Genomic DNA, 25,862 nt, shown 5'->3' on the forward strand with positions numbered 1-25,862 from the left:
ATTCTTTAAAAATAATTGGTTTCTTAGAAGAAACTAATTATTTTTTAGTTGTTATTATTATTTATTGTGTGCTATTTTAGTATTATATTATAGCTTTTTTTTATGTTTGAATTTGGTTTTAGTTTCTGTTTTGATTTTAATTTTAGTTAAAGTTTTAGAATTTTTGATTGTTGATTTTTTTTGTCATTTTTATTAGTTTTTGTAATATCTGTATAGGTTTTTTTTTTCAGCTTTATGTAGCCTAAATAAAATCGATTTTTTCATATTTTATTTTATGTCAGTTATTTATTAAGTAATGGTTATATAATGATATGTATAAATAAAAATAGTTCTGATTAAAATGAATAATAAAATGTCTTCATGTAAGGACTTTTATTTGTATGACAATCAGACTTGCTGCTTATACAGAGCGTTCCATCTGAGTTTTCATTTGAGAGAAAATTCTCCCTCACAAGGCAGCTCCCTGTGTAGACATAAAGGCTATACAAATAAAAGCAACACATATTTTTCTCATTTCCTGATGTGCTCAGGTAGATCAAGGAGGCATGCGCGCACGTCAGTGATGGGACCGGGCATCTTTCCCATGCTGTCCCATCTCTGAGTCACAGGGTCATAGCGGTGAGTTTGTCTTGCCTCGCTATAGTCCTCCTGACAATAACCGCCTAGAATATACAGCCTCTCCTCCAGGACAGCAGAGGCCGCGCCAACGTGGGGAATGGGAAGAGGAGTGAACACGGTCCAGGTGTCGTGTACCGGGTTGTACATCTCGCAGACCAGCTGGTTGGTGTAGTACTTATTAAGGTTGCACACCCCGCCAGCTACATAGAAATGGTTTCTCATGCTCTCCATACAGTGCTGGGCCCGGTCGTGGGTCATGTCAGCGAGGTATGTGGTTCCTCTCACTGGGTGGTAGAGGAACATCGACATCAGGCATTGGTACTTGCAGTTGAAGCCTCCAGAGATGAAGATTTCACCTCCCCAGACGGTGGCAGCATGACCGCTTAAGGCTTGGTCCAAAGGATGGGTGAAGCTGTTCCATAGGTCAGAAAAGGCAATTGACTCATTTACAAATGACTCATTTGTGCCTATGTTTTATTTATCCCAATTAATCGTAAAAGAGAAAAGCCTGAGACAAAGCTGAAAGAGCAACCTCTAAGCAATAACATTTGACTTTGGACTGGCAAATCAAATGATTGTCCAAAGATTCTCCATCATTTACAGGTATGCTGTGCTTCTGAGAGCCACAAGATGTCAGTCAGTTCATTCATTCTGTGCATTCTGTGTTTACATTTTTATTTTCACAATAACAGGCAGAATATAGTTAATTATTACTAAGGAATCTTTTAGAAAATATTTAACTTGCTCTTTTATCCTGTTATACGTTTTTCTCCTACCTCCAGGAATCTGTTTCTAGTGAGTATTTTTCCACGCTGTCAATATTCGTGTTGATGTCTTTGTCTCCTCCGACAGCATACAGGGCGTCTCCGCTCACCACCAGCGTAAAGTTACTCCTTAGTTCAAGAAGGTCTGCCAGCCTTTTCCAATGATCTCGCTCAGGGTCGTACCTGTTGATGCAGATGTGTGGATAGAGAAAAATTGAGAACAGGTGAAAGAAAAGTAAACAAATACAGGCTGACATACCCACAGAAAAACTGCGATGCAATGCAAATTCTGTGTTTTATATGCTTTTAGCTAAATTAATAGAACAAGACTTAAATACCTCATTACATTGTTTGATAAATCAAGCCACAAAACCGGACTTTGGATTTTGTGAGGTCTTTAAGTATGCATCACTTTACCTGTAAACAGATTTCATGACGTCATACTTTGTGTAAAAGTGGCAACCTCCAGCTACATACAGTTGACCATCATGGACCCCAACGCCATGTCTAAATCTGGCCTGATCTGGCATTTCTCCCAGCATTCTCCACTCTATCTCCTTCACAAGGCCTGTTCCACTTCTCAGGGAGTTAACAAACCAGAGCTGCTTGCTGGGAAGTCGTTGATCCATGTCTGGATTCAGCTGATCGCCTCCGACCAAAACCAGGGCATCTTTGGGGTGACGCACACGTTGTTGCGCCACACGGTCAGAGATGCCAAATCCAAACTCCTTCAGTGCCGATTTGTAGAGTTCAACCTCAAATTCTCCACTGCATTCCATGCTCAGGTTTACAGCACGAACTTCTCGAAATTCTTTGAAGGTCATAAATGAAAAACGCACCGCTTGCATGAGCTCTTCGGCCTGCGGGAGCCGTTCAGCGAGATCTGTCTCCACCCAAGCGACGACAGCTCGGAAAACTGCCAGCTCCGATGGAGTGGACAGCGCGTCGCATCGTAGGAACGCCAGAAGCTTCTCGGCCGGGAGGTCCTGAAACTTTGGGGTGGCAGATACTTCTTGGAAGTGTCTCAGGACAAAATCCTCAGCCAGCTCCATCAGCTCCGCCATCCCGTAGGCCTCTGCGAAAGACGCCACGTCCAGGCAGTTGTGGGCATCCATTTCTTGCTCCAAGAACTCAAGGCAGACCGAGATGGCAGGCTGAATCTGAAACTGGAGGGAAGTAGATGCGAGGTCAAACACGCAGCCCCATCCGAGCATCAGAGTGCCGCTGTAGGCCCAGTTCAGGAGGGGCTCAAGCTCAGCGGCTCCGACCGACAGCAGAGACACGGACTCCTGCTGGCTCTCCTTCATACCGCTGGTAAACATGCCTCTGAAGTAGTCGCTGCTGGCTGCCAGTAGCACCCTGTGAGCTTCATGAGGGCAAAGAATTGAGTCTTTTAAAGATGCTACTTTCTCTGTTCAAGGACACTACTGAAATGTAACTTTCTAAATTTTAAAACATTCAAATTTGAATGGTCACTGATATAACTGTGTAGAATGGATGGAATAGAATCAAAAGGTTTGTGAAGTCATTAACATAACTGTCATTTTGTCTCTACCCCTGTCCTTCACTATTGAAGACTAGCTAATGACTATTGTTGTCTTTTTCTCCAGCTGGATAAAAGTCAAGACCAGCATCTGACAAAATGGACGGACAAACAATTGTCATTTTCTTCTGTTCAAATTAAAGTTTTTAAAACGTTCAAAGTTTGTGTTGAAAATGTGTTGATTATATGGAATCAAAAGATTTATGAAGTCAATGACGTAATTGTAATTTTCCCCTGCCTCTTTTTTTCCACTTTTAAACTATTTTTTTTGGTCTTTCTCTACAGCTGAATAAACGTCAAGACCATGCCTCTGACAAAATGGAGAGAAAAGCGATTGTTATTTTCTTGTGTTCAAATTTAATTATTTATTTCTAAATTTGAATAATGCATGAATGGAATAGATTCAAAAGGTTTGTGATGTCATCAACATAAATGTATTTTTTTCTCTACCTCTGTTCTTCACTTATAATGTTCTTCACGGTAATTTACCGGGATTGCTGTGTGAAATGGGCTAATGAAGCAACCATATGGCAACATCCTGGCAACCAACCACATTGTGTTGACTCATGGACAAGCATCACTCATCACCTCTAATCATATTTAGGATGTTACAAGGTGTCTTACCTTGAAAAACCATTCCTTCTGCGACCAGTTCAACATCACATCCCACTCTCTTGGCCCACAAGTCCTTCATGGACTGCAGGCCAACTTTCATCTGCTCCTCCGCTGAGATCTTACTCAGTTTTTCTTCCCTGTTACCTCCATCTTCCTCCTCTTTGGAGATCTCCAGGACTCTTGGTGCTCCCAGACAAAGAGCTGCAGTCTGAATCTGTGGCATGTCGTCTTTGTTCAGATTGCGGATGGCTCCAGTGTAGGCGAACTCCACCACTGCAGCCAAACCCGAACCGTGAACCTCGGGACCCAGTCTCAGCGAGATCTCCTTCTCATCTCCATCCCTCTCCTGGAGCTTTTGCTGGATAAGAGAGCTCACCACAGCCAAGACGAGCGAGTGAACATGGAAGCTCATCCCATCCTCGGTGCTCAGGATCAGATCCGTGAGGATGTTCTCCATCTTCATCTCCCCTAGAGTCTGGAAGATCTCGCTTGGGTAACTTTGTCTATGATACCTTCGTAGAAGTTCATCTTCCTCCATATTATCGCACTCGTTGTCCTTCACTGCCCTCTCTTTCATTCCCATCCTGCTGTCATTGTAGGACATGATCCATTTTAGCTTCCTGTTTTCTTCCTCAAACTTCTCTCCTCCTTCCTCTATCATCCTTTTCCTGCGCTCCTTCTCTCTTCTCCAGCGTTCGTCCCATTCCATGGGCAGATATTGTCTTTTAATTTCCATGAAAAAACAGTACTTCTCCTTACTGCCGTTCTCTGTTTACAGCACTCAGTCTAGTCGGCACTCATGTATGCTGAAGTCATGTTATTCCCTGAAGTCAACAGCAAGCTAATAATAGCTCATGAGTCAGTAGATCTCATTTCGATAGACATGCAACCTTTACAGAGGGGACACAATTATTTTACAATTATTAAGTGACAATTATTATGAAGATAGTGTTACAAGTTTCTTTTTTTTCTTTCTTTTTTTAAGTATTGTATAACCTGATTATGATTATCAGGGATATATTAAAATATATCTCAGTTCTTTAACAAGAAAGGATTGTTTATCATGATATCAATTTTGAGATTTTGGGCTTTTTAGCTTTTCATAGTGTTTTTTTCAGACTATAGTGAAAATAAAACATCCAAAATACACTTTTAAGTGTATCTTTTATAGCACTTTATCTATTTGCTTCTGCAGATTTCAATTACCGTACATATCTTTAAAGGACATTTTCTCAAAATCATGAGCCATACATCTCCACTTCAGCAGCACTTACATACACCACACTTTACACTTTTATTCCTATCTATATTCTGAAGGTTTTTACAGAGGGGTTTGTGTTTATATAATTTGCATTTTATTCCTAAAAAAACTAGTGTTTTTTTTTTTCTCTTTCTGGCTGTTGACAGTATTTTCTGGTTGATAAAATCCCTAATGTAAAAGTCTTTAACTCTATATTTTACAAAAATTAAAGAATAATTTTGAACCTGGCTTTAACAAATGTTTAGATTTTTGTTCTAGAAATGTATGCAAATTAGTGCATATTTAATTGCACTAAGAAATATAAACCTTGTAATATATATATATATATATATATATATATATATATATATATATATATATATATATAATTTTTTTTTTGGGTGAAAGTTTGTTTTTGGTGAAATGAATACATGAAAACAGATTTTCTGTTTTATTTATTTTTTATCTTGTTTAATATGACCATTGTCATAGTCAAAATATGTCATGTTAACATGTCATGTTTTTGGTATAATTTTGAAAACAAAAAAAGAGCACAAATTCTGTCTGTTCAGTGATAAATTAGATATTTTAAGGAACATTCAATAGAGACATTTACATCTTTGTTTGACAGAACAGAAACTGTCCAGATGTCGAAAGAGGTGGATCAAGTCAAGCAGAAATACAGCAAAAAACGTTTCCAAAAGCTCAACTGGACCCGCCTGTTCGACGTTATCATTTGCCACATCAAAGGGATTTGCAGCAAAAGTTAAAGGTTTCTTGATGAGAGCTGGTATATTTGCATTGTTCACTAACTGTTTTGTGTACATGTCCATCTTCATTTTTAAACTATATACATAATGTTTTACTTTTACACATAGGCTAGTTCATACCGGTCACACCATTTGCAGATATGATCTGGTGTGTCATTTCACATTTCACAGTATAAAGCGCAGGAACGCATTCTTGTTAAGACTATAAAAGTAAGAGACATTTAAGCATTGGAAGATATTTGTCTGTTTTTTTATAGCCACTTATTGAAATGGAGTATGCCAGATGTATTAACTAAATAATTGGCCATAAGCTGAAAAATATAATAACATGCACATCAACCATGCATTAAACAACGTTTGTAGGTTATTTATATGTTCGTAAGTTGATCTCTTACGTAGTCACATGTACATGTTCTCTTTAAGAGATCCATAAAAGTTAAACATTATTTTTAGTGATGAATAATGCCATTAATTCCATGTGATGATAATGAACAAAAAACAACTAACTTTAGAATAATTTTGCTATACTTCGAACTTGCTCAGAATCAAACTTTAGGTTATGAAACATGTTTTCATTAGAGTTGATGGTTTGACCTTCCAGAAACGCCAGTGCTAGATAATACCAGAAACCCAGCAGACTTTCGTGAACATTTTCCCTCTGTTTACCACAAAGTAGACATGCACTTTTTTTAGAAAGATGATTCTTATTTAGCACAGTCATGTTGTTTTTTGTTTGGGGTGAAATCCATGAATAACATACTGCTGAAAAGCACATCAAATCAAACACAAATAGCCATGTGACCCAAATGAACTGTATGTAATGTGACCATGTGAAAAAAATCATTGTATTTATGCATATAACATTAAATATCTCATAAAATTAAGAAAAATAATCATGTATCAACCTGATAGTTTTAATGTATTTGCACAGAAAAGAAGACAAGCATTACAAATGTTGGACAATAGTGTATGAGATCTAAGACCCACTAAATGAGCATTTAATCACCAGCAGTTTATTCAGAATGTTATTTATTCATTGAATAATTTATGAATGTTCTGTAGATGCATACTGTACATCAACATCTAATTTCTTGTTTGTACTCTTCTTTGTACTTGTTAACAGAGATGACATTTCGAGACCCAAGGTCACTTACAAAAAGTGGACAAGCCCACCAAATGGGAACGTACCCAATAAATAACCAAAAAAAGCCACGGTAAGAAGTTTTACTGTTCATAAAATAAACTTTATGAACTTCTTTATGGCATGCAGTTCCATGAAACTTGTATAAACAGTGGAAAAGGTTTATTGCTCTTTGAAATCGAAATTCTAGGAATGGACGAAAACACTAACTGATTGGCTAATGTCCACTCTATAAATTACATATCCTTTGGCCATCCATATTTTGCCCTCATGAAAAGCATGATGGTTCCAGTAAACACAACCTGCATACCAAGATGTGATTGGTTAGATGGGCATGTGGGTGTGTTTACCAAATACCCCAGTATAGATAGCTGGAACACGTTCCCAAAGAAAACCCACATCAACAAAATATTTTCATGTTAGTACTCACAACAAATGAATGGGAACACTAGGCAAAAGTAGCAGATATCAGACAACACACATACTACTAGTATGCTGGTACTGCCGGTTCAAATCATTGTCTTTCACATATAACAACAAGGCTCTTTTACAGTAATTCCATTTGATAAAAATGGAAAAATCATGGAAACGTTCTCATTAAATTTTCATGACGTTCATTATCTTGCTACTAAGTTTTATGTGTTGTCATAATGACCCATTTTCCATTGATGCAAAGTTTAAATTCAATTAAAATTTTTACATATTGTGCTTTTCACAATGCAAGCAGGTTTACAAAGGTGAGATAGCAGTGGGACAATTCCCTTCAATGTTTTAGGAGGAAGAAACCTTAGCAATGACTCAGTTAACATGTCCAAGCATGTGTTTTGGGCAAAATAACATAAAAAAGTAAACACAGATAGTTATTGGGTAATCAATTGTAAAGACGGATCTATCTGAAGCAATTGGAGAATGCTTTTTATTATTTGGAAACATATCTCAGCAGTGAAATTAAAAGCAATTTGTGACTTCTTATAGTTTCCTGCTTGTCAGATGTTTCTCCTGAGAAAAAGACCCCAGTAACCTCAAGAGTTGCAGATGAGATCTCAACAGTGTCTCAGATTGTGCTCATGTTTGCAAAGATACCAAAGTCTGCCATCAAAAAATCAGCAATCTCAATATGAACTCGAACATTTCACATCAAATGATCTGAACTGCTTCTTACTGGATGACAATGAGAGGCTCATTTGGGTCTGATTTATTTCAGGAGAAGTTGATGAGCTATGAAAGAGCAACATCTGAGCAAATCTCTCCATTTCATGTAATTGTTAGGAGAAACAGTCAATTTTAAAAAGATCTCATTTGTGTCTCTTAATTTCCAGCAGATTTTGTGAACAGGTTTGAGATGTTGCACATGCTTCTCTAATAACAGCTGGATAAACTTTAAACATGCTTCAAAACAATGGAAAAAATCACAGGTTTTAGGGCGAGTTTCCAGGCCAGTCCAGTCATATGGGGTCATTTCAGACCAATAATAATAACTTGTAATCATTTCATTCATGATGCTCACTTTAGGAGAACGATATGTGATGTTCACACATCGAAACTGTTGCCAGACAAACTCCATTTGGCAGATTTGACAGATGTGAAATCTTGGGAAACCAGTTCGTAGATATTTCTGAAGAAGACTTCAAAGATAGCAAGAGAACACAATACAAAGAACTGCCAGTCATGGTTCTTCAAACATGTTTGTGTACGTCTAATAATGGGTGTGTGTTATTATGGTATAAAAGAAAACGCAACTCATTTCCTGACAGCAGAGAAAGGTCGGTTCATCTCCACTCGGCTCGGCGCTGTGATTTCCGTGGATGTGTTGGTACATTTCTGTGATCTCCAAAAGGATTAAAGCAGGTCGACTTCTTAAAGTTTAAAGTCCTACAGGATCCATGATGGCCAAATTTATTGATCGCATCAGAAACTCAATCCCGGGTCTGCGGCGCCCGGACAACAATGTCCCACCTCAAGGTGTTACTGTGGATGTGGGAGAGGTTGATTATGAGCTGGAAAAGAAAAAAATGTCGTTCTACAATCCGCTTGACCCCGTACCAAAATATGACTTTTACGCCAACGACACATTCTCTGGACGTATAAAAAGCACCAGACCATCACTGGATGTTCTGCGCAAACCAGTAAGTAAATTTTAATTAAATAGTTATTTGAATGAAAATTCTTGTCTAATTTAACTTATTAACACATATATTTGAGTTTATTGAATATTGTACGTGAAGAATATTGTTTGGATGGCAACACTTTGATATTTGTTGTTGATTTTCTGTATGTTTCTGTCAACAGCCGGATCCTGATGATCTTCCTCCACCACCAGAGGATGATGGACGGCCCAAAGTAAAACTTGTTCGCTTTGGATGGGTTCTGGGAGTCATGGTGAGAAAACAGGAATCATATATTTGATCTCTTTAGCATCGCAAGAAGTTTCTCCTAGACATTAAATGAAGAGCTAATGTTTAAGTCTCCAGCTTCTCCAATTTTTCTCCTGAAAAAAAGAGCAGATTTTTTCTCTACAAAGGAGAGATCTCAACATCAGAGAGCTGTGGGTGACCCGAGTTTAAATCCCGGCTCCAGTCTTGCCTCATACCGCCCTATCTAGGCAAAAAAGCAAAATATTAACTTTAAAAAATGTGTCTCAAACTGTACTCGTATTTGTAAAGATACCTGCTGTCAAAAGCCAGATGTCACCATCAGAGAACTCAAAAACTTCTCATCAAATTCACACAAAAAGAGCTGATGTTCTGAGATACTGTCCAAATTTATTTTATACCTCTATAGCCTATAGAATTCAGGTCACATTCAGCTTCCCATAGTCAAATTAGATTAATAATGAAGTGATAAAAAAGTAAAGTCTTCTCAAGTCTCTCTGTACATTTCACCCAAATTGTCATTATCATAAAGCGTTTCTTGATTCTCATTACAGCGATGAGAACTGGGAAATTATGTTTAGCAGGGATGTAAACTGCTCACTTTAATGTTAATTCGCCGTTTTGAAAGCAAAATGTGTCACCTACTTGATTCTTGCAGAAACAAAGAGTTTTGTTTGGTGGGTTTGTGGCGCGAACACATTTGTCAACGTTCGTTCTGCACGCTTTCGCTTGACTACAGTAGCGGCCAATCATGTGGCTGACCCCAGCCGTAGCCAATCACAAGTCTCGCAATCGCACTTCTGACTAGAGCAGCGACCAATCGCGTGACTGACATCAGCAGCGCGCGAACAGGGATTCTGCTTTTAATGTTTTGCTGGGCTATTGTGGCTTTTTCTCAATGCATACATTTGTACATAATAAACACACCACTGTTGAGTTTGCTGTGATTCTGTTTCAGATTCGCTGTATGTTGAACATCTGGGGTGTCATTATGTACCTGCGGCTGCCGTGGATCACGTCTCAAGCCGGACTCAGTGAGTTCATCACTTATCACTACTCAAATGACTTTTAACAGTTTCATGTTTCCTCCCTCGGAGAATTGAAAGATCTAGACCTTATCTAAAGTCATTTGACACATTTGTGCATTTTTGCTTGCAGTTCTGACCTACGTAATTATCTTCATGTCTATCGTTATCACAACAATCACGGCGACGTCAGTGTCTGCAATCTCCACCAACGGGAAGGTCAAGTCTGGTGAGTCAAATGAATTGTTTACCATAAAAACAGGAACATTTGATTTCAAATGGGTTCAATCAGAATCTTTGTCTCGTTTTCCAGTAAATATATAAATATATGCTACTTAAAACAATATAAGTTTACCTGAGATTTGTAAAATTGCCCAAGAAATGCATTGTTTTTATTTGTCTTAAACACATTTAGTGAGGCGTATTTAGTGAGGTGTATTTTTTTAAACTAGTGAAGCCAACTTGTCAAAGCAAGTGAAAGCAGACTTGTTCATCTCCAGGTGGCACGTACTTCATGATCTCTCGGAGTCTGGGTCCGGAGCTCGGAGCGCCCATCGGATTGCTCTTCGCCTTCGCCAACGCTCTCGCCTGTGCGCTCCACACAGTGGGGTTTTCAGAGACCGTCAGAGATCTTCTGAAAGTGAGACATGCACACTTTGTAGGGCTTGACAGAAACTCAGAGAGCAGCTTTATAGAAAAAAGCACATGACAAGAGTGATGCAAAACACTTAACGTGAAACACGCTTAACTTTGCTCACTATAATGCATAGTAATAAAGCATTCTATGTACAGAAAAGCAGATGAGTCAAGAAACAAACTCAACGCATTTAATTACACGGTAAGCATTCTCTGAAAACGTTATAAAGAAAACACTTAATGTGGCTTAATTAGTGATATTAAAAGACCAGTAAACTCAGTAAACACTGCACTCAGCATACTATGTTAAGCTTTTTCCCGTTAAGCGTTTTTGAATGTCCTGAGATGACTGACAGGACAATGGCAGAAGCAAAAGCGCAAGAGATCTTTTGGTAATAAACGTTGCATTTCTTTGTTTAATCGAAGTGAATTTGTGTTTGTTAGTATAGTTATAACTAGCATTTGTTTTAAAGTAAGGAGAAAATTCAAAGAGCTTTAATTTATTTGTGTTACAACGTGAGTATCATCCGTCTTATTAGTTTTGTTAATTACAGTTCGATATGTTTAATAAAAGCACATTTTCCAGTGTAGCCTACTATTTTATTGTTGACGTGTTTTCATTAATAATAATATATAATATATAATATAATATAAGCATTCGTTTTTAAAATAAGGGAAAAATCCATGACCTTTCATTTATATGTTACATCCCAGTTCCCATTTCATCAGTCTTATTCAATTTGTTAATAAAGGTTCTATGTGTAACAAGCAAGTTTGTTATTATAGCCAACTACTTGTTTTTCATTAAGAATAATATTGAATCAACATTAAACATTCTTTTTGTTCCAAGAAAAGGAAACATCTAACGTTAAAGATCAAAATAAGCACTACAGGTCCATCATTGACAAATATATTTTCTTGTAAAATATGCAGTGTGGTATCGGTAACACCGGTGTTGTCACATGGTTATTAATTAAACAAACACATAAACACAGGTAATATGTATGCCTGGAATCAAAGCATAATCTCCAAACACGACTGCAGGCTGCACAGCGACAGCACATAAAAATCAACTCGTGGACTCGTATGACCTTCACTTATGTGCGCATGTGACCTTCAGTGTGTGCTGTGACGTCACGAGACAATTGTTGGTTGTTTTCATTGTGGCTCAGGCTACTAACTAATAAATAGACTAATTAATAACATTACTTTTTTTTTTTTTTAAAGACATTTATGTTTAAATCTCATCCACAATCGTTTTCTTTATTCTCAGGACTATGAAGCTCAGATGGTGAGTGATGTCGATGACGTGAGGATCATTGGTGCGATTACTGTCGTCATCCTGCTCTGCATCACATTCGCTGGCATGAGTTGGGAGGCGAAGGTATACTGTCCTCTGCTCCTGTTTTTGATCATTTCCCAAAACAGCCTCTTGTAACATGAATGTTCCTCTTGGTTTTCATTCCACCACAGGCTCAGATCCTGTTCTTCATCGCAATCATGCTCTCCTTAATTAGCTACTTTATTGGGACGGTCCTCCCCCCCGACACACCTAAGCAGGCTGCAGGATTTTTCGGCTACCAATGTGAGTTAACAAGATCCAGAATGTGGCCTTCAAGTGCATCTAGTTGTTTCTAAGTTTGGGAGTCGTTATTTCCACCTGTTGCAACAAAACAAATAAACAGTAGATGACAAGCTTTTTTTTACCAAGCTCAGCACCGAAACGTTAACACAACATATGATTCATGCATGTGTAGCCCCTTCAGTTCGCACTGCCCGCATATTAGGATCCCCCTTGAGATTAGGGGAGTGAGGTTTACACGCACAGCTCACACTAGCCTACTTTTGTTACACTCACCCCCTAAACCTAACTCCCATCCGGGTCACGGCACCACTGTAGCCCCTCCAGTTCTCACCGCCAGCTCTAAGCGGGACGTAAACCCAGGCACGTCCGCATGGGAGGTGGGCTCTCTAACAAGGAGGCTAAAGACTGCAGTCTTTAGTGTCAGTCACTAGATCGCCCCTTGAGATTAGGGGAGTGAGGTTTACACACACAGCTCACACTGGCTTTTGTCTGAAACACATGACATCATGCAATAACCATGCAGTTTTTTTGTTGAAATCCAGACCTAAAATGTGAAATAACTTTACATTCAACTTGATGTTGGTTTGTGTTGGAACAACCAGACCTAAACAAAGTTTTCTTCTTCCAGATGATATTTTCATGTCCAACCTACTGCCTTCCTACCGAGGTCCAGATGGATATTTCTTTAGGATGTTCGCCATCTTTTTCCCAGCTGCTACTGGAATTCTTTCTGGCGTCAACATCTGTGGAGATCTCAAGGTAATATTGCCATTTTTCAGGCAGAGCGTGTAAAGTAGGAAAGTCACCATGCCCTAAAACACTACAGAAATGACTTGTGTTTGTGGTTTTCCAGGACCCAACGGGTGGGATTCCTAAAGGGACACTGCTGGCCATATTGTGGACCACCTTGAGCTATTTATTGATCTCAATCACATGCGGTGAGATCAGACCTTTTTCCGTCACACCTTTGTGTATCATAAACTCTCATGAAATTAATTGAAATGTGCATCTTATTGGTGATCCGTTCTCATCACTGAATCACTTCCTCTCTTCCTCCTCAGCTGCAACTGTTGTAAGAGACGCTTCTGGCAATACGACTGATAATTTAGCGCTATCGAATTATACGATCCACTGCACCGGTCTGGGCTGTAAACATGGCTGGAACTTTGACCGCTGTGAACAGAACTACACATGTACTTCTGGACTGGCAAACAACCTCCGTGTGAGCGCATTGGCCCAAATGGTTATAGTTTTCATTATTTTGTTGTTGGATGGATGGATAGACTTACTAATAGCTATTCATGTTTTTTTCCCCTCCAGATTCTTACCACTGTTTCAGGATCTGGCATTTTGATCACCATTGGTGTCTTTGCAGCCACCTTATCATCAGCTCTGGGTTTCTTGGTGTCTGCACCCAAAATTTTCCAGGTAAATGATGTGAATGTTGATTTAATGTTGTGTATTCTGCAGTTGATTGTAACATTTTTGTATGTGTGTTTTCATACAGTGTTTGTGTAGGGATAACATCTACCCCTACATCGGCTTCTTTGCAAAAGGTTATGGGAAAAACAACGAGCCTCTACGTGCATACTGTCTCGCGTTTCTCATCGCTATGGCTTTCATCCTCATCGGTGAGTCCTGGATCACCTCCAGATCAGTCACTGAGGTGTTTCTCTCTGCGGACGCTTTAACATTTGGTGTCATGTTGATATTTTTAGGTAATCTGAACACAATCGCTCCCCTGATCTCCAACTTCTTCCTCTGCTCTTACGGCCTCATTAACTTCAGCTGCTTCCATGCGACGGTCACCAGATCACCTGGTGAGAACTTCATCATCATCAGTTTTGCATTCTGAACAGATAAACAGTAATGTACCGTGAAAATAAATAAATAATAATAAACAGGATGTAATAAAATGGATGTAAATGAAAAGCTAAAAGTTAGTTGTTGCTTCTGGGATAGTCCTAAAATGGTTCAGGTCATACTTAGATGGGAGAGGTTATTATGTGAGTATAGGAGATCATAAGTCTGAGTGGACATCCATGACATGCGGATTCCCTCAAGGCTCGATTCTTGCACCACTCCAGTTCAACCTGTATATGCTCCCAATGAGCCAAATAATGAGAAAGAACCAAATTGCTTACCACAGCTATGCAGACGACACACAGATTTACTTAGCCCTATCCCCTAACGATTACAGCCCCATACAGACTCCCTGTGCCAATGCATCGATGATGTCAACAGTTGGATGTGTCAAAACTTTCTTCAGCTAAACAAAGACCAAACTGAAGTCATTGCGTTTGGAAACAAAGATGAAGTTCTCAAGGTGAACGCATACCTTCACTCTAGGGGTCAAACAACTAAAAATCAAGTCAGGAATCTTGGTGTGACACTAGAGTCAGACCTTAGTTTCAGTAGTCATGTCAAAGCAATAACTAAATCAGCATACTATCATCTGAAAAATATTGCAAGAATTAGATGCTTTGTTTCCAGACAAGACTTAGCATGCTTTCATCACCAGCAGGGTGGATTATTGTAATGGACTCCTCACTGGCCTTCCCAAAAAGACCATAAGACAGTTGCAGCTCATACAGAACGCTGCCGCCAGGATTCTGAGCAGAACCAGAAAATATGAACATATCACACCAGTCCTCAGGTCTTTACACTGGCTCCCAGTTAAATTTAGGATTGATTTTAAAGTATTATTACTGGTATATAAATCATTCAATGGCCTAGGACCTCAATACATTGCAGATATGCTCACTGAATATAAACCCAACAGATCACTCAGATCACTAGGATCATATCAGCTAGAAATACCAAGGGTTCACTCAAAGCATGGCGAGTCCGCTTTTAGCTATTATGCCAGCCGCAGCTGGAACCAGCTTCCAGAGGAGATCAGATGTGCTCCTACAATAGTCACTTTCAAATCCAGACTCAAAACACTTCTGTTTAACTATGCATTTAATGAATGAGCACTGTGCCAATGTTCGTCCGACTGTTTGTACTGTACTGTATTATTATTTTTTATTTTTCTAAACTGTTTTAATTATTCTTATTTCTTTTTATTATTTTAATTTCTTCTATGTAAAGCACTTTGAATTGTCATTGTGTATGAAATGTGCTATATAAATAAACTTGCCTTGCCTCTGTGGGAGATTAAAAATAAGGTTTGAAATTATGAATTCTGAGTTTTCAAATAAAAAGACAACCAACAGTTGTTGGGGGGTGAAATAACCCTAACCCTAAAATAAGAAATATCTTGGTTTCTATATTTTAAGTCATTCTGAAGCCCTTTTTTGAGAACAGCTGTTCTGTGTGTCTAATATTCGTGTTTGTCGTCTGTCTCTCGCAGGCTGGCGGCCGCAGTACCGTTTCTTCAGTCCGTGGACGTCTCTGTTTGGTGCTTGCTTGTCTTTTGTCCTCATGTTTCTGTTCACATGGTGGTACGCTCTTGTCACGTTCGCTGTCATCCTCTTCCTAATAGGTTATGTTTCCTATACAAAGCCTCGTGAGTAACCTTATTGTTTGTCTGGTTTGCTTTCAGTGACCCAATATGTTGCAGATTATGACTTACATTTTCCACTTATCATCAAAATATAATTTATGTTCAGTTATTTGAACACATTGACTGTTGTCTTATCGTCTGTCCAGGGGTTAACTGGGGATCATCTTATCAATCCAGTTTCTACAACATGGCTTTGTCCTTCTCGATGTCTCTGACTAGTATAAGTGATCACGTCAAAAACTACAGGTAAGACTGTAAAAGTAAAAATTACCAATCTGATCTGATCACGATACACCAGCCGCTCATGATAAGCTCTCTCTTAGGCCTCAGTGTCTCGTTCTCACCGGCCCTCCTAACGCCCGTCCTGCTCTGGTGGACTTTGTGGGCACTTTCACCAAAAGCATCTGCCTGATGATCTGTGGGAACATCATCATGGTAAGAACCGGAGCTGGGCCATTGATGCACACCGATAAGTCTATGATATGAAAGATCATGCAAATGGGTTGAAGCTATTTACTTTTATTTATCTTTATCTATTAATTATAGATCCCGGTTCGAATCATATATGCATGCCCATTCTGTCCAACGTCACTCAGAAATGCATCACCTTATGAAAGTTAAACAGAATGCGAACACGAGCAGTATTTTATTTTGACAACTTAAATACCTGTATATGCACTACCATTGTAAAGTGTGGGATCAGTGAGATTATTAATGTTTATAGCGATGGTATATAACATCATGATGCACATTAGTGATAGCGATGCACCCTCCATCAATTATATATTTAATTTAAAGGTACAATATGTAGTTTTTTTTATTTAAAAATAGCAAAAATCACTATATCTATGTTATATATTTTTTTTAGTTGTGTACTTACATTATCCCGACTGTTTCCAACAACTTTTAAACCAGGACAAATTTGTAATTTAATTCGAAGACACGTCCCGTTTCTTTATTTCCGTTTTGTCACAGTCAATGGTGTCATATCCGCGTTGTCTCTGGTTTCCGCTCGTGCTGCCATAGTAACCAGAGCTATGAACCAGAGCCCTCTGATAGTAACCAAGGCGACAGACGTGGACAACTGTGTAGTTCGTAATCTCTATCTGCACGCTGTTGATGTTTCGTTCAAACATTATGGACCATGGCAAGCAGACTTTGTATAAAAAAGGAGAACTAAAATGAGAATCAATATCAGCGCGGTGTTTTCGAGATGCCGAGAGCTCCCATAGACAGTATATAAACGAGAGCTCCACGCCCGAGACTTCGACCGCTCCTACATGTACTTTATTAAACAGGTGAGCAGATTTACATAAAACTAATCAATGTTATATAGTTCAACAATAATAAAATGTTAGAATATGATCTGTATGTTATTCTAATGTTGATCTAGCTTACTGCTAGTCTCATACAAACTAACACATAGAATAACATAAATTTCAACACATTCAAATGCAGTTTAGAGTGATAGTGTAATGTTAGACCAAGTGAAACAGCGCTGCGTTACCTCACAAGTTTAATTTGTCTAATAAACTGACCTGTGAGTAGTAATTCTGCGTGTAGTTTGGTAGAATGAAATGTCCATATTCCTTTTATATCCACGGGACTCGCGTCGCGTGTGGAGCTGATAGCTGTCTCTTAGCAATCCCGAACTGCTTCATATCACAGTCATGATAAAAGCATCGAAGTATTCAGTCATCCATAAACATTATTAGATCGGTCAGCTTGACGTTGACGACAAGATCCATAATTCTTAGCAAATGTTGCGTCATCAAACTACGCCTTTGTTATTGTAAGAGGTTAGCGACCCCTAGCGGCAAAAAAAAATTACATATTGTACGTTTAATAGCAGAGTGAATATTTAGAGCTGCTCCAGCAGGGCTCAACCAGTCAAGAGCAGTGAGTGATTTTCTCTTTGTCTTTTGTTGTCAGATGAAACATTGAGGACAGCAGTATGTTTATTAGACTGCTGTCACTTTAAGAGCTGCACGTATCCAACATACTGTTACACACACATTTTCTTTTCAACTGTTCACAGTCACTTACGACCAACTGTTTCACAAGGATACTTGCCTATTAGGGGTGTAACGATACATCGATATGGATCGATGCATCGATATAACGCCTAACGATACGATGCATCGATTCCACACTTAAAATATCGATATCCACCTTTATTTTGACACTCCACATTCTCACGTAACATCCTTACGTGACACGAAACGGCTTATTCAGTGCGCACTCATGATGTGAAGGTGTCGTGGGTTTATTGCGCTCTCATGCTTTCAGGAGGACGAGAAGTCCAGTTTTCCTCAGCACAGCACCGATATGCTGGTAGACTGGCTGAATCAGAGGAAGGTTCGTTCTTTCTACACGTCCTTCAATGCCGACAGTCTGAAAGAGGGCGCGTACAATCTCATGCAGGTAAGACCGTCGCTAATCTGTTCTAACACCTTTTTCTTCTCCTCATTACATCCTTCTCAAAGACTCAATCATCTTTCTAGGCTTCAGGTCTTGGTAAACTGAAGCCGAACACCCTCGTTATGGGATACAAGACAAACTGGAAGGAATGTAAACCTGAGAGTTTACAGGACTACGTCAACACCATCAGGTGAGTTCAGATGCTGCTTCTGTTCACAAATATCAGTTTGTTTGTCATTCAGTTCTTTGTATATTGACGTTGTTTCATGTTTTTTTGTTTAGCGACGCGTTTGACTCCTGCTACGGCCTTGCAATTCTGAGAATGATGGATGGATTGGACGTTATGGATGCTTTGCAGAGTTCAGGTGTGAACTGTGTGTTTTATACAGTATAATGACTTAAAATGCATTGGTGCTGCAGTTTGAATCATAAAACAAAGTTTGACGTGGGTCTATTTTGAGCAGCAGGCAGATCATCTGCAATTGATAATCCGGCATTCGATGCAGACGAAGTCCCGCAATCCGAAAAAGATGAGACAGACCTGAATTCAGGTGACAAACACACATTTGAAGTCTTTTTTGGTGCACTTTTACCCCATTGGCACTGCTAGTGAAGTATTGTGACAAACTAGAATGTTACAATCAACCGTCTACACTGCAAGCAATGGAATTCTGATGTCATCACCCAGTCAGCCAATCAGAACAGTGGACATTGACATCCAGTCGACCAATCAGAACAGTTCCACTCTAAATGAATTACTTTATGTTTCAGACAATTAAATACACAGATGTAGTAGAAAAATATTGACAGTTTGTAAACATTCACACTGATGCCAATGGAAGCAAGTAAATGACCGTTCAAATACAATCTGACTGCATGTTCTATACATACTAAAGGTCACTATAAGGTTTACTGTATCCTTCTCTCAGCTCACTGTTATGTTTTTAAAGGGGTGGTTGATAATGATTTCACTTTTCTAACTTTAGTTAGTGTGTAATGTTCCTGTTTGGGCATAAACAACATCTGCAAAGTTACAATGCTCAAAGTTCAAAGCAAAGGGAGATATTTACTATTAAAGCAGAACTCGGCAACTCTGGCGAACTCTAGTTACTTCTTCGCTGATTTTCCCCTTTGTTGTCACATATTTTCCCCACGAGCTCCCCCATAGCTGTGGGGCATATATTTCACAACACGGTCGTAAAAAACTCACTTGCGGTGGCCTCCTCCCCCTCTCTACCGCTGCTCATGTATGTTTGTTATGATCGGAGCAAGCCAACTGTATCGTGTGGAGCTATGTCTACCGAGGTGGGTAATCTAGTACATCATACATGCGTGTGTGTTTATGTCGAATTGCCGTAAAGCAATTAGTGTTTCGCGCTCGTTTCAAGAAATTGCTTTTTAAGAACCACAACAAATGGCTGGTACAGACTACACAAGCTTCCTCCCGGGTTAGTGACATCATTAGTCTCTCCATCATTGACTCCATTGACATCATCTGACTCCGGTTTGAACATAAAAGGTTAAATTTTAAAGGTACAGTGCATGTCTGTGTGAGGTAAAAGGACACAAGCTGTTGTAGCTCCGCCCCCAGTACTGGGAGCAGCAGCTCATTTGCATTTAAAGGAACAGACACAAAAACGGTGCGTCTTTGCTCACCCTCAAAACGTTTAACATGACATTATACCACCCCTTTAAGGAAAAGTGGATGTATTTACATGTACTGTAAATCCAACTGAGTCAGACTCTCTGACTGCGCCACAGCGCAAACAAATATGGCAGAGCTCATCGTCCATCATAACTTGCCAATCAACTAAAAATATTCACGATAAAGCAGTTTAAAACACAAAATGCATTTACTTGCCCAGAAAGTTAAATAAAACCATTCAGTCATACAGTGCCATTGTGACTGTGAAGTGTCACATAACAAGCTTGATGCGTCGCCATGGAAACAGGAATGTGAAACATTCTAAACTAACCGAGAATGTTTTACATTTATTTTAAAATGAAATCCTGATGTCATAACCCAGTCAGTCAATCAGAGCAGTCCATTGCACACAGGGTGTACTAACTTTTTCTCAATCAAGCTTTGGCTGGTGTGAAGTAAATGTTTTTTATACACATCTCACCTGGTTTTTTGACTCCCCATCAGATATTTCTGACGATGACTCGAACGATCAAGTCAGGTCGGTGTTTCAGACGAAACAGGGCAGGAAGACTATTGACATCTACTGGATCTCTGATGATGGAGGTAAGATACGACTGCATGAATGATACTTAAACTCACTGTGGAAAAAAAAAAATCATGGCATGAAGTTCCAAACTGGTTCAGTCTGGATTGGTAGACAACCATGGTTTTGGTCTTGGTAAAGCACAAGGGGGTCTGATAAACCTCCAGCACAATCCGTTTGCACTCCCATTTTCTTATTATGAATGCTGTTGCTCTCTTTCAGGTCTGACTCTTTTAGTGCCGTATTTGTTGATCAGAAGAAACCGCTGGAAAAAGTGCAAAATCAGAGTGTTTATCTTAGGAGACCAGGAGACCATGAAGGAAGACCGTAAAGAGTGAGTGATCGGTATATCATAATCATCTGTTAGTTTTGATATGCAGAAACAGTGGTTCTTTAAACAGTTGTTCTCATTCCAGCATGAAATTGCTGTTGAAGACATTCCGGCTGGAGTTCGAGGACATAGTCGTGATAACAGACGTGGATAAAGCTCCTCTGCCTAAAAAGTGAGAAATGTTCACAAATAAACATGGCAAAAACTTGCAGGTTTGTAGGAATGCTGCCTTAATGTGCTATCGGAAACATCCTACTTACCACTTCTGAACACTGTTTGTAAATGGTCAAATTATTCTTTTTAATGTTTTCCTTTTCCTGTAGTGTGTAATGTATCTGTTTATGTTTGTATATAATATACAAAGAAACCTACAAAGCTCATAGTCTCCCACAAAGCAATTTATTCTATCTAACAGAGAACACTTTTCCAGACCTGCCTAAAATGCCTCGGTCGAAGTCCAGATATCACTTCCTCAAAAGCCCATCTCACAATGTTAAAATATTAGCATAATGCCCGCAAAAAGGCACGGTTTCTGTGAATTGAAGTGTTGTCGTCATGTCGCGGAGACGCTGTGTGTTGGATGCGAAAGCAAAACCGCTTTTGCTTTCAGAAGTCAATAAGAGTTTCAGATTTGTTTATAAAGCTCTTCCTGAGCTGTACAACTCAAACGTTTTATTATGTACAGTGCATTTTACAGAGGACAGCTTCCTGAACCAGGGAGAGTACAATGCCGGCTATAAACTTTAGACTAGTTACCACTGTGAAACGTTCTGCTCAAGTCGTGCTTGTGTAACGGAGGCCAGTAAGAGCTGTGAGAGTCATCCTCACTCCCCTGATCTCAAGAAGTGCAATAGCAACTGGGACTGTAGTCTTAAGCTCCTTGTTATTAGCGCATCCGCTTCCCATGCTGGAGATGCTGGTTCGATTCCCACTTGGAGCGGGGTGAGTAGGACCGGAGGGGTTACAATGGTGCCGTGACACAGATGGGAGTGAGGTTTAGGGGGTGAGTGTAACATAGAGCTGTGAGAGTAATCCTCACTCCCCTGATCTCAAGAAGTGCAATAGCAACTGGCACTGCAGTCTTAAGCATCCTTGTTGTTAGTGCATCCGCTTCCCATGCTGGAGATGCTGGTTCGAGTCCCACTTGGAGCGGGGTGAGTAGGTGCCGTGACACGGATGGGAGTGTAGTTTAGGGGTTGAGTGTAACGTAGGCCAGAAAGAGCTGTGAGAGTAATCCTCACTCCCCTGATCTCAAGAGGTGCACTAGCAACTGACGCTGTGGTCTTTAGCATCCTTGTTAGCGTGCCCGCTTCCCATGTTGGAGATGCCTGCTCGAGTCATGCTTGGAGCAGGGTGAGCAGGACCGGAGGGATTAAACTTGCAAAGTGGGTACCAATCGATTGGCTTGATCATACTCATTTTCAGAATCCGACTGGGGCTTGAACTGACAAGGTAAAATCAATGACATTAATTTTAACTGTGCATTTACAAATGCTATAGAAGCCTTGGAAGCTCAAGCTCACGATAACGGCAAGGCCTGTTACATTTTCGATGTACGCTTGAGGTGTTTGTCCAATCACAACCTAATGGGTCAGGTGGCCAATCAGAGTACTCTGAGTTTTTCAGAAGGAGGGGCTTTGAAGAAATCAGCGTGTTTCAGACATACTGGGAATAGAGGAGCTGTAATAATGTACAGTATGTAAAAATTCTTCTTCCTCTCTGCTCCTGTAGTTGGCAGCGGTATGAGGAAAACATCGCCCCCTTCATGCTGAGTGAGGAACAGGCTGGAGGAGACGTACAGGAGCTCAAGAGACTGAGTCCATGGAAAGTTTCCGACAAAGACCTGGAGGCCATAAAACCCAAGGTGTGTGTGCTTGCTGGTGTGGGTCGTTTTGAACACGAGTACGATCCATCAGACCCTCCATTTGACTGTCTTATTTTCAGGTGGAGAGGTCGGTGAGACTAAACGAGATCATCAAGAGGAACTCCATCCCAGCGGCTTTGGTTGTAATGTGAGTATTGCTAGTTAGAGCAGTTTACCCATCCCATATGATACGCCATTTTCATGTATCAATCCAAAGTGATACACAAATGAGTGACATCACAAGCAATTGGTCATACTTTTGCATAATTTGGGGCCTTTGAGAACGAAGGCAAAACCAGTTGAGGCTTCTTAACTCGCTTAACTAATATGACCAGCGTTGCCAGTAAATGTATGCCTGATAACAGCTCTAAACAGAATGTGTGTGTGTTTCAGTTCTCTTCCAGTCCCTGATGTCAACTGCCCCAGTTCTCTCTATATGGCCTGGGTGGAAGCGCTGAGTTACGGCATCCACTGTCCCGCCCTGCTCATACGAGGAAACCAAGAGAACGTCATGACCTTCTACTGCCAGTAAAACACTCACATTAATGTGAGTTCATCATTAAACACAATAATTCCTGCAGGTGAAGCTGCTGTCAGTATCAGTCATGTGAAGATGTTAAACTTGCTGTGAATCAGACCTGTTGAACTGAAATCAGCTGCTTAATCCTCTTGAACATTGATTCTATTACAATGTATATGTATATCACATGGTCATATGTCTATATATATATATATATATACAATTTATATTATAAATATAAAATATAAATGCAATAGAGTTATGTTGGTGGAGGGAAGTCATTTATCTCAGGACTTTCATTTCAAAGTAGAATATAAGAGTTTCATGCCATAATAATAAAGACACAATAATAATGTTATAAAAATGTTACATTTTGACTGTATATGAATGGTAAATTATTAGGTTGTTGTTACAAATATGTAAAATTACAAATATGTTATTGATGTGCTTTTCAATGTGAAAAATACAATTTCATACAATGGCAGACATCTCAATTTTCATTGATTGTCTCATTACAACAAGTTAAAAAAAAAAAAAAAAAAATTAAAATACATTAATGCTGTAAGATCTCGATCTCAAGATACTGTGTCGATCACAACATATATTTAACAGAATATATTGCAGATGAGTATATTATTTTCTTAGGATAAAAGTGCCTGCCGAATGCATTGCAAATGTAAAACACCAGTTGATTCAAAGGCACTGAAAAGACTTTAAAAGATGATGAAGAAAAGTGAGCTTGATGTTTTGCATTTAATAAAATGACATGCACACATTTTGAAGTGTGACTTTTGGGGCTGCTAACCTAAAACACACACTCAGGTTTATTAATAATTAGCAAGTATGTTTGTTTAACCTCAAATTATGATTCTTAAATTTTAAACGTAAATGATTTATGAGGCTCCAATATTATCAGATTGTGCTTTGTACATAGATTACATATTGACCAGCAGCCTCTTCCGGCATGGCTCAGTTTCTGTGAACTTCTTTTAATGATTCTGATGATCCTTTTGATTTTAAATAATTCGATTTTTAAAATCTGGTGTGAGTTTAAAATCACATTTAAAAAAAAAAAAATGTGGTGTGCACCTCAGATCATTTGAGACATTTTAAAATGACTGACTTTTGAATGAAGACTTTGGTGTCTAGACAAACCAGAAAATAGTTTGAGACATTACTGATCTCTTTTAAAATTAATTTGTCTAGCTTGGTCAACCCATTACAAATCCTGATCATTCATTATTTCCCACTGCTGAATGGAGCTTATTTGTTTTAGATGGATTCATATTCTGAGAAGCACGCCTGCCTATGTACGAAAAAGTAGGCAGCTGACCTGTTGCCTATGCCCAATAACTTCCATGGCATGGCCATGGCATGCACTGTATGGTCCTAGATTATGATCACAAATAATTTTCTGAACTTTTTTAATGTTTTAGGAAGCTATTGTCTGCTAACATGTTTTTGAAAAAAAAAAAGTTTTATCATCTGAACAATTAGCATGTTGTTAATGAACACACTTTATTTCTATCCCTCACAGCCTAGTTAAATCCTGTCAAAAATGTAATATCCCACACTAGCAAGGCTAAAGTAGCCTACGATCTAAATGGTTGTCAAAGTGTGTGTCACCCTCTACAGACGTATTGTAATGAGGGTAAGTGAGACTTACCAAGTTTTCAAATCGTTTTCACTTTCAACACTCAAATATACCGCACTGACGACAGGCGCGACAACCAACGTGTGCCGTAGTTTCTTCTAAATGGCGCTCATTGTGCACGCTTATGTAAACAAACCAACAGTCTCGCGAGCGCGCAGATTCAAATGAGGGAGGAGGACACGACTGGAGTAAATACGCCTTAAATTAGGGTATGTTCTTCACATAAAGCAATCGACTGAATTCAGAAGACTCCAGATAATGCACACGAATCATATGGACTACTTTTACGAGTTCGGAACTTCTCAGTTACAATCACCATCATCTCGTTCTTTTGTGTTTTTGTTTTAAATTCTGGGTCAACTATTCCTGTCTTTAATTAAAATGTTTTGTTCTGTTTTTTTTTTTGTTTTTTTTTTGCAAAACAAAGTAGGCTACAATGTCCTGTTTTCCACAAATAATAATTGTGTTAATTACAGTGACAATGAATGAAGAACTCACTCTAATATGTTTAAAGCATATTAACAATGTAGAGACAACAAACTAGCTATGAATTAAATATAAATGATTAGTTTGTTGATGATTTGTAAGTACTATGTTACTATACTTATTATAAAGTGTTACAAAAATTAATTAATTAAATGAGTTCTTTTTTTTTTACAGCTGTTTTTCTAATAAAAACATAACTGGTATTGTATGCTCCAGGTACTTTTTTTCATCATTATATTGACTAGATTATCTCTGTCACTTGCTGTGTGTATACAACCCAGAAGACAAGAAGAAAATAAAGCAAAAGGAGATTTAATAATCAGAGTAACAGACTAGCTTACAATATCAACATCAACGCAAGACAAAGGACTGGAGAAACGGAGGGCTAAGATACAGAGGAATGGTAATCAACAGAACAACATACAGTGGAGGACTAATCAGTAGTGACAAACCATAATAACAAACTAACCATAGTGACAAACAAGTGGTGGGAAAACTGATAACAAAGAAAACTAGGACAGGTTTGAGAACCACTGCTCTT

At 39.0% G+C, this 25,862-nt stretch overlaps 2 protein-coding genes across 2 annotated transcripts; one reads left to right on the plus strand and one right to left on the minus strand.

Moving 5' to 3' along the window:
- Positions 1–201: 201 nt before the first annotated feature.
- LOC311079324 (kelch-like protein 33) lies at positions 202–4,366 on the minus strand. The gene is made up of 4 exons (XM_084108612.1): positions 3,550–4,366; positions 1,800–2,748; positions 1,395–1,565; positions 202–1,030 (listed from the first exon to the last, which is right to left on the minus strand). The coding sequence occupies exons 1-4, from the start codon at positions 4,274–4,276 to the stop codon at positions 511–513; spliced, it is 2,367 nt and encodes a 788-aa protein (XP_083964738.1). The 5' UTR covers positions 4,277–4,366; the 3' UTR covers positions 202–510.
- Positions 4,367–8,577: 4,211 nt separating this feature from the next.
- On the plus strand, positions 8,578–25,517 carry LOC311080459 (solute carrier family 12 member 3-like; the record flags this gene model as incomplete). Its single annotated transcript, XM_084110440.1, has 26 exons — positions 8,578–8,817; positions 8,981–9,070; positions 10,022–10,097; positions 10,222–10,317; positions 10,589–10,728; positions 11,998–12,108; positions 12,198–12,309; positions 12,938–13,068; positions 13,163–13,247; positions 13,371–13,531; positions 13,630–13,737; positions 13,817–13,940; positions 14,028–14,129; positions 15,665–15,820; positions 15,964–16,063; positions 16,141–16,252; positions 18,107–18,241; positions 18,322–18,428; positions 18,521–18,603; positions 18,703–18,789; positions 20,388–20,486; positions 20,689–20,800; positions 20,883–20,969; positions 22,529–22,661; positions 22,742–22,809; positions 23,055–25,517. 26 exons carry the CDS (start codon positions 8,578–8,580, stop codon positions 23,191–23,193), a joined length of 2,994 nt encoding a protein of 997 aa, XP_083966566.1. The 3' UTR covers positions 23,194–25,517.
- Between the last annotated feature and the right edge of the window lie 345 nt (positions 25,518–25,862).

Source organism: Abramis brama (assembly GCF_963993115.1).
Source record: "Abramis brama genome assembly, chromosome: 3".
Taxonomy (NCBI): Eukaryota; Metazoa; Chordata; class Actinopteri; order Cypriniformes; family Leuciscidae; genus Abramis; species Abramis brama.

Excerpts from the sequence above, each read along its gene's own strand:
- LOC311079324 (XM_084108612.1), bottom strand. The coding sequence starts at position 4,276 with ATGGAAATTAAAAGACAATATCTGCCCATGGAATGGGACGAACGCTGG. Across the intron at positions 2,749-3,549 it reads AGAAGGAATGGTTTTTCAAG|CTCACAGGGTGCTACTGGCA; the intron begins GTAAGACACCTT and ends GCCCTCATGAAG. Across the intron at positions 1,031-1,394 it reads CTAGAAACAGATTCCTGGAG|CTTCACCCATCCTTTGGACC; the intron begins GTAGGAGAAAAA and ends CCTATGGAACAG.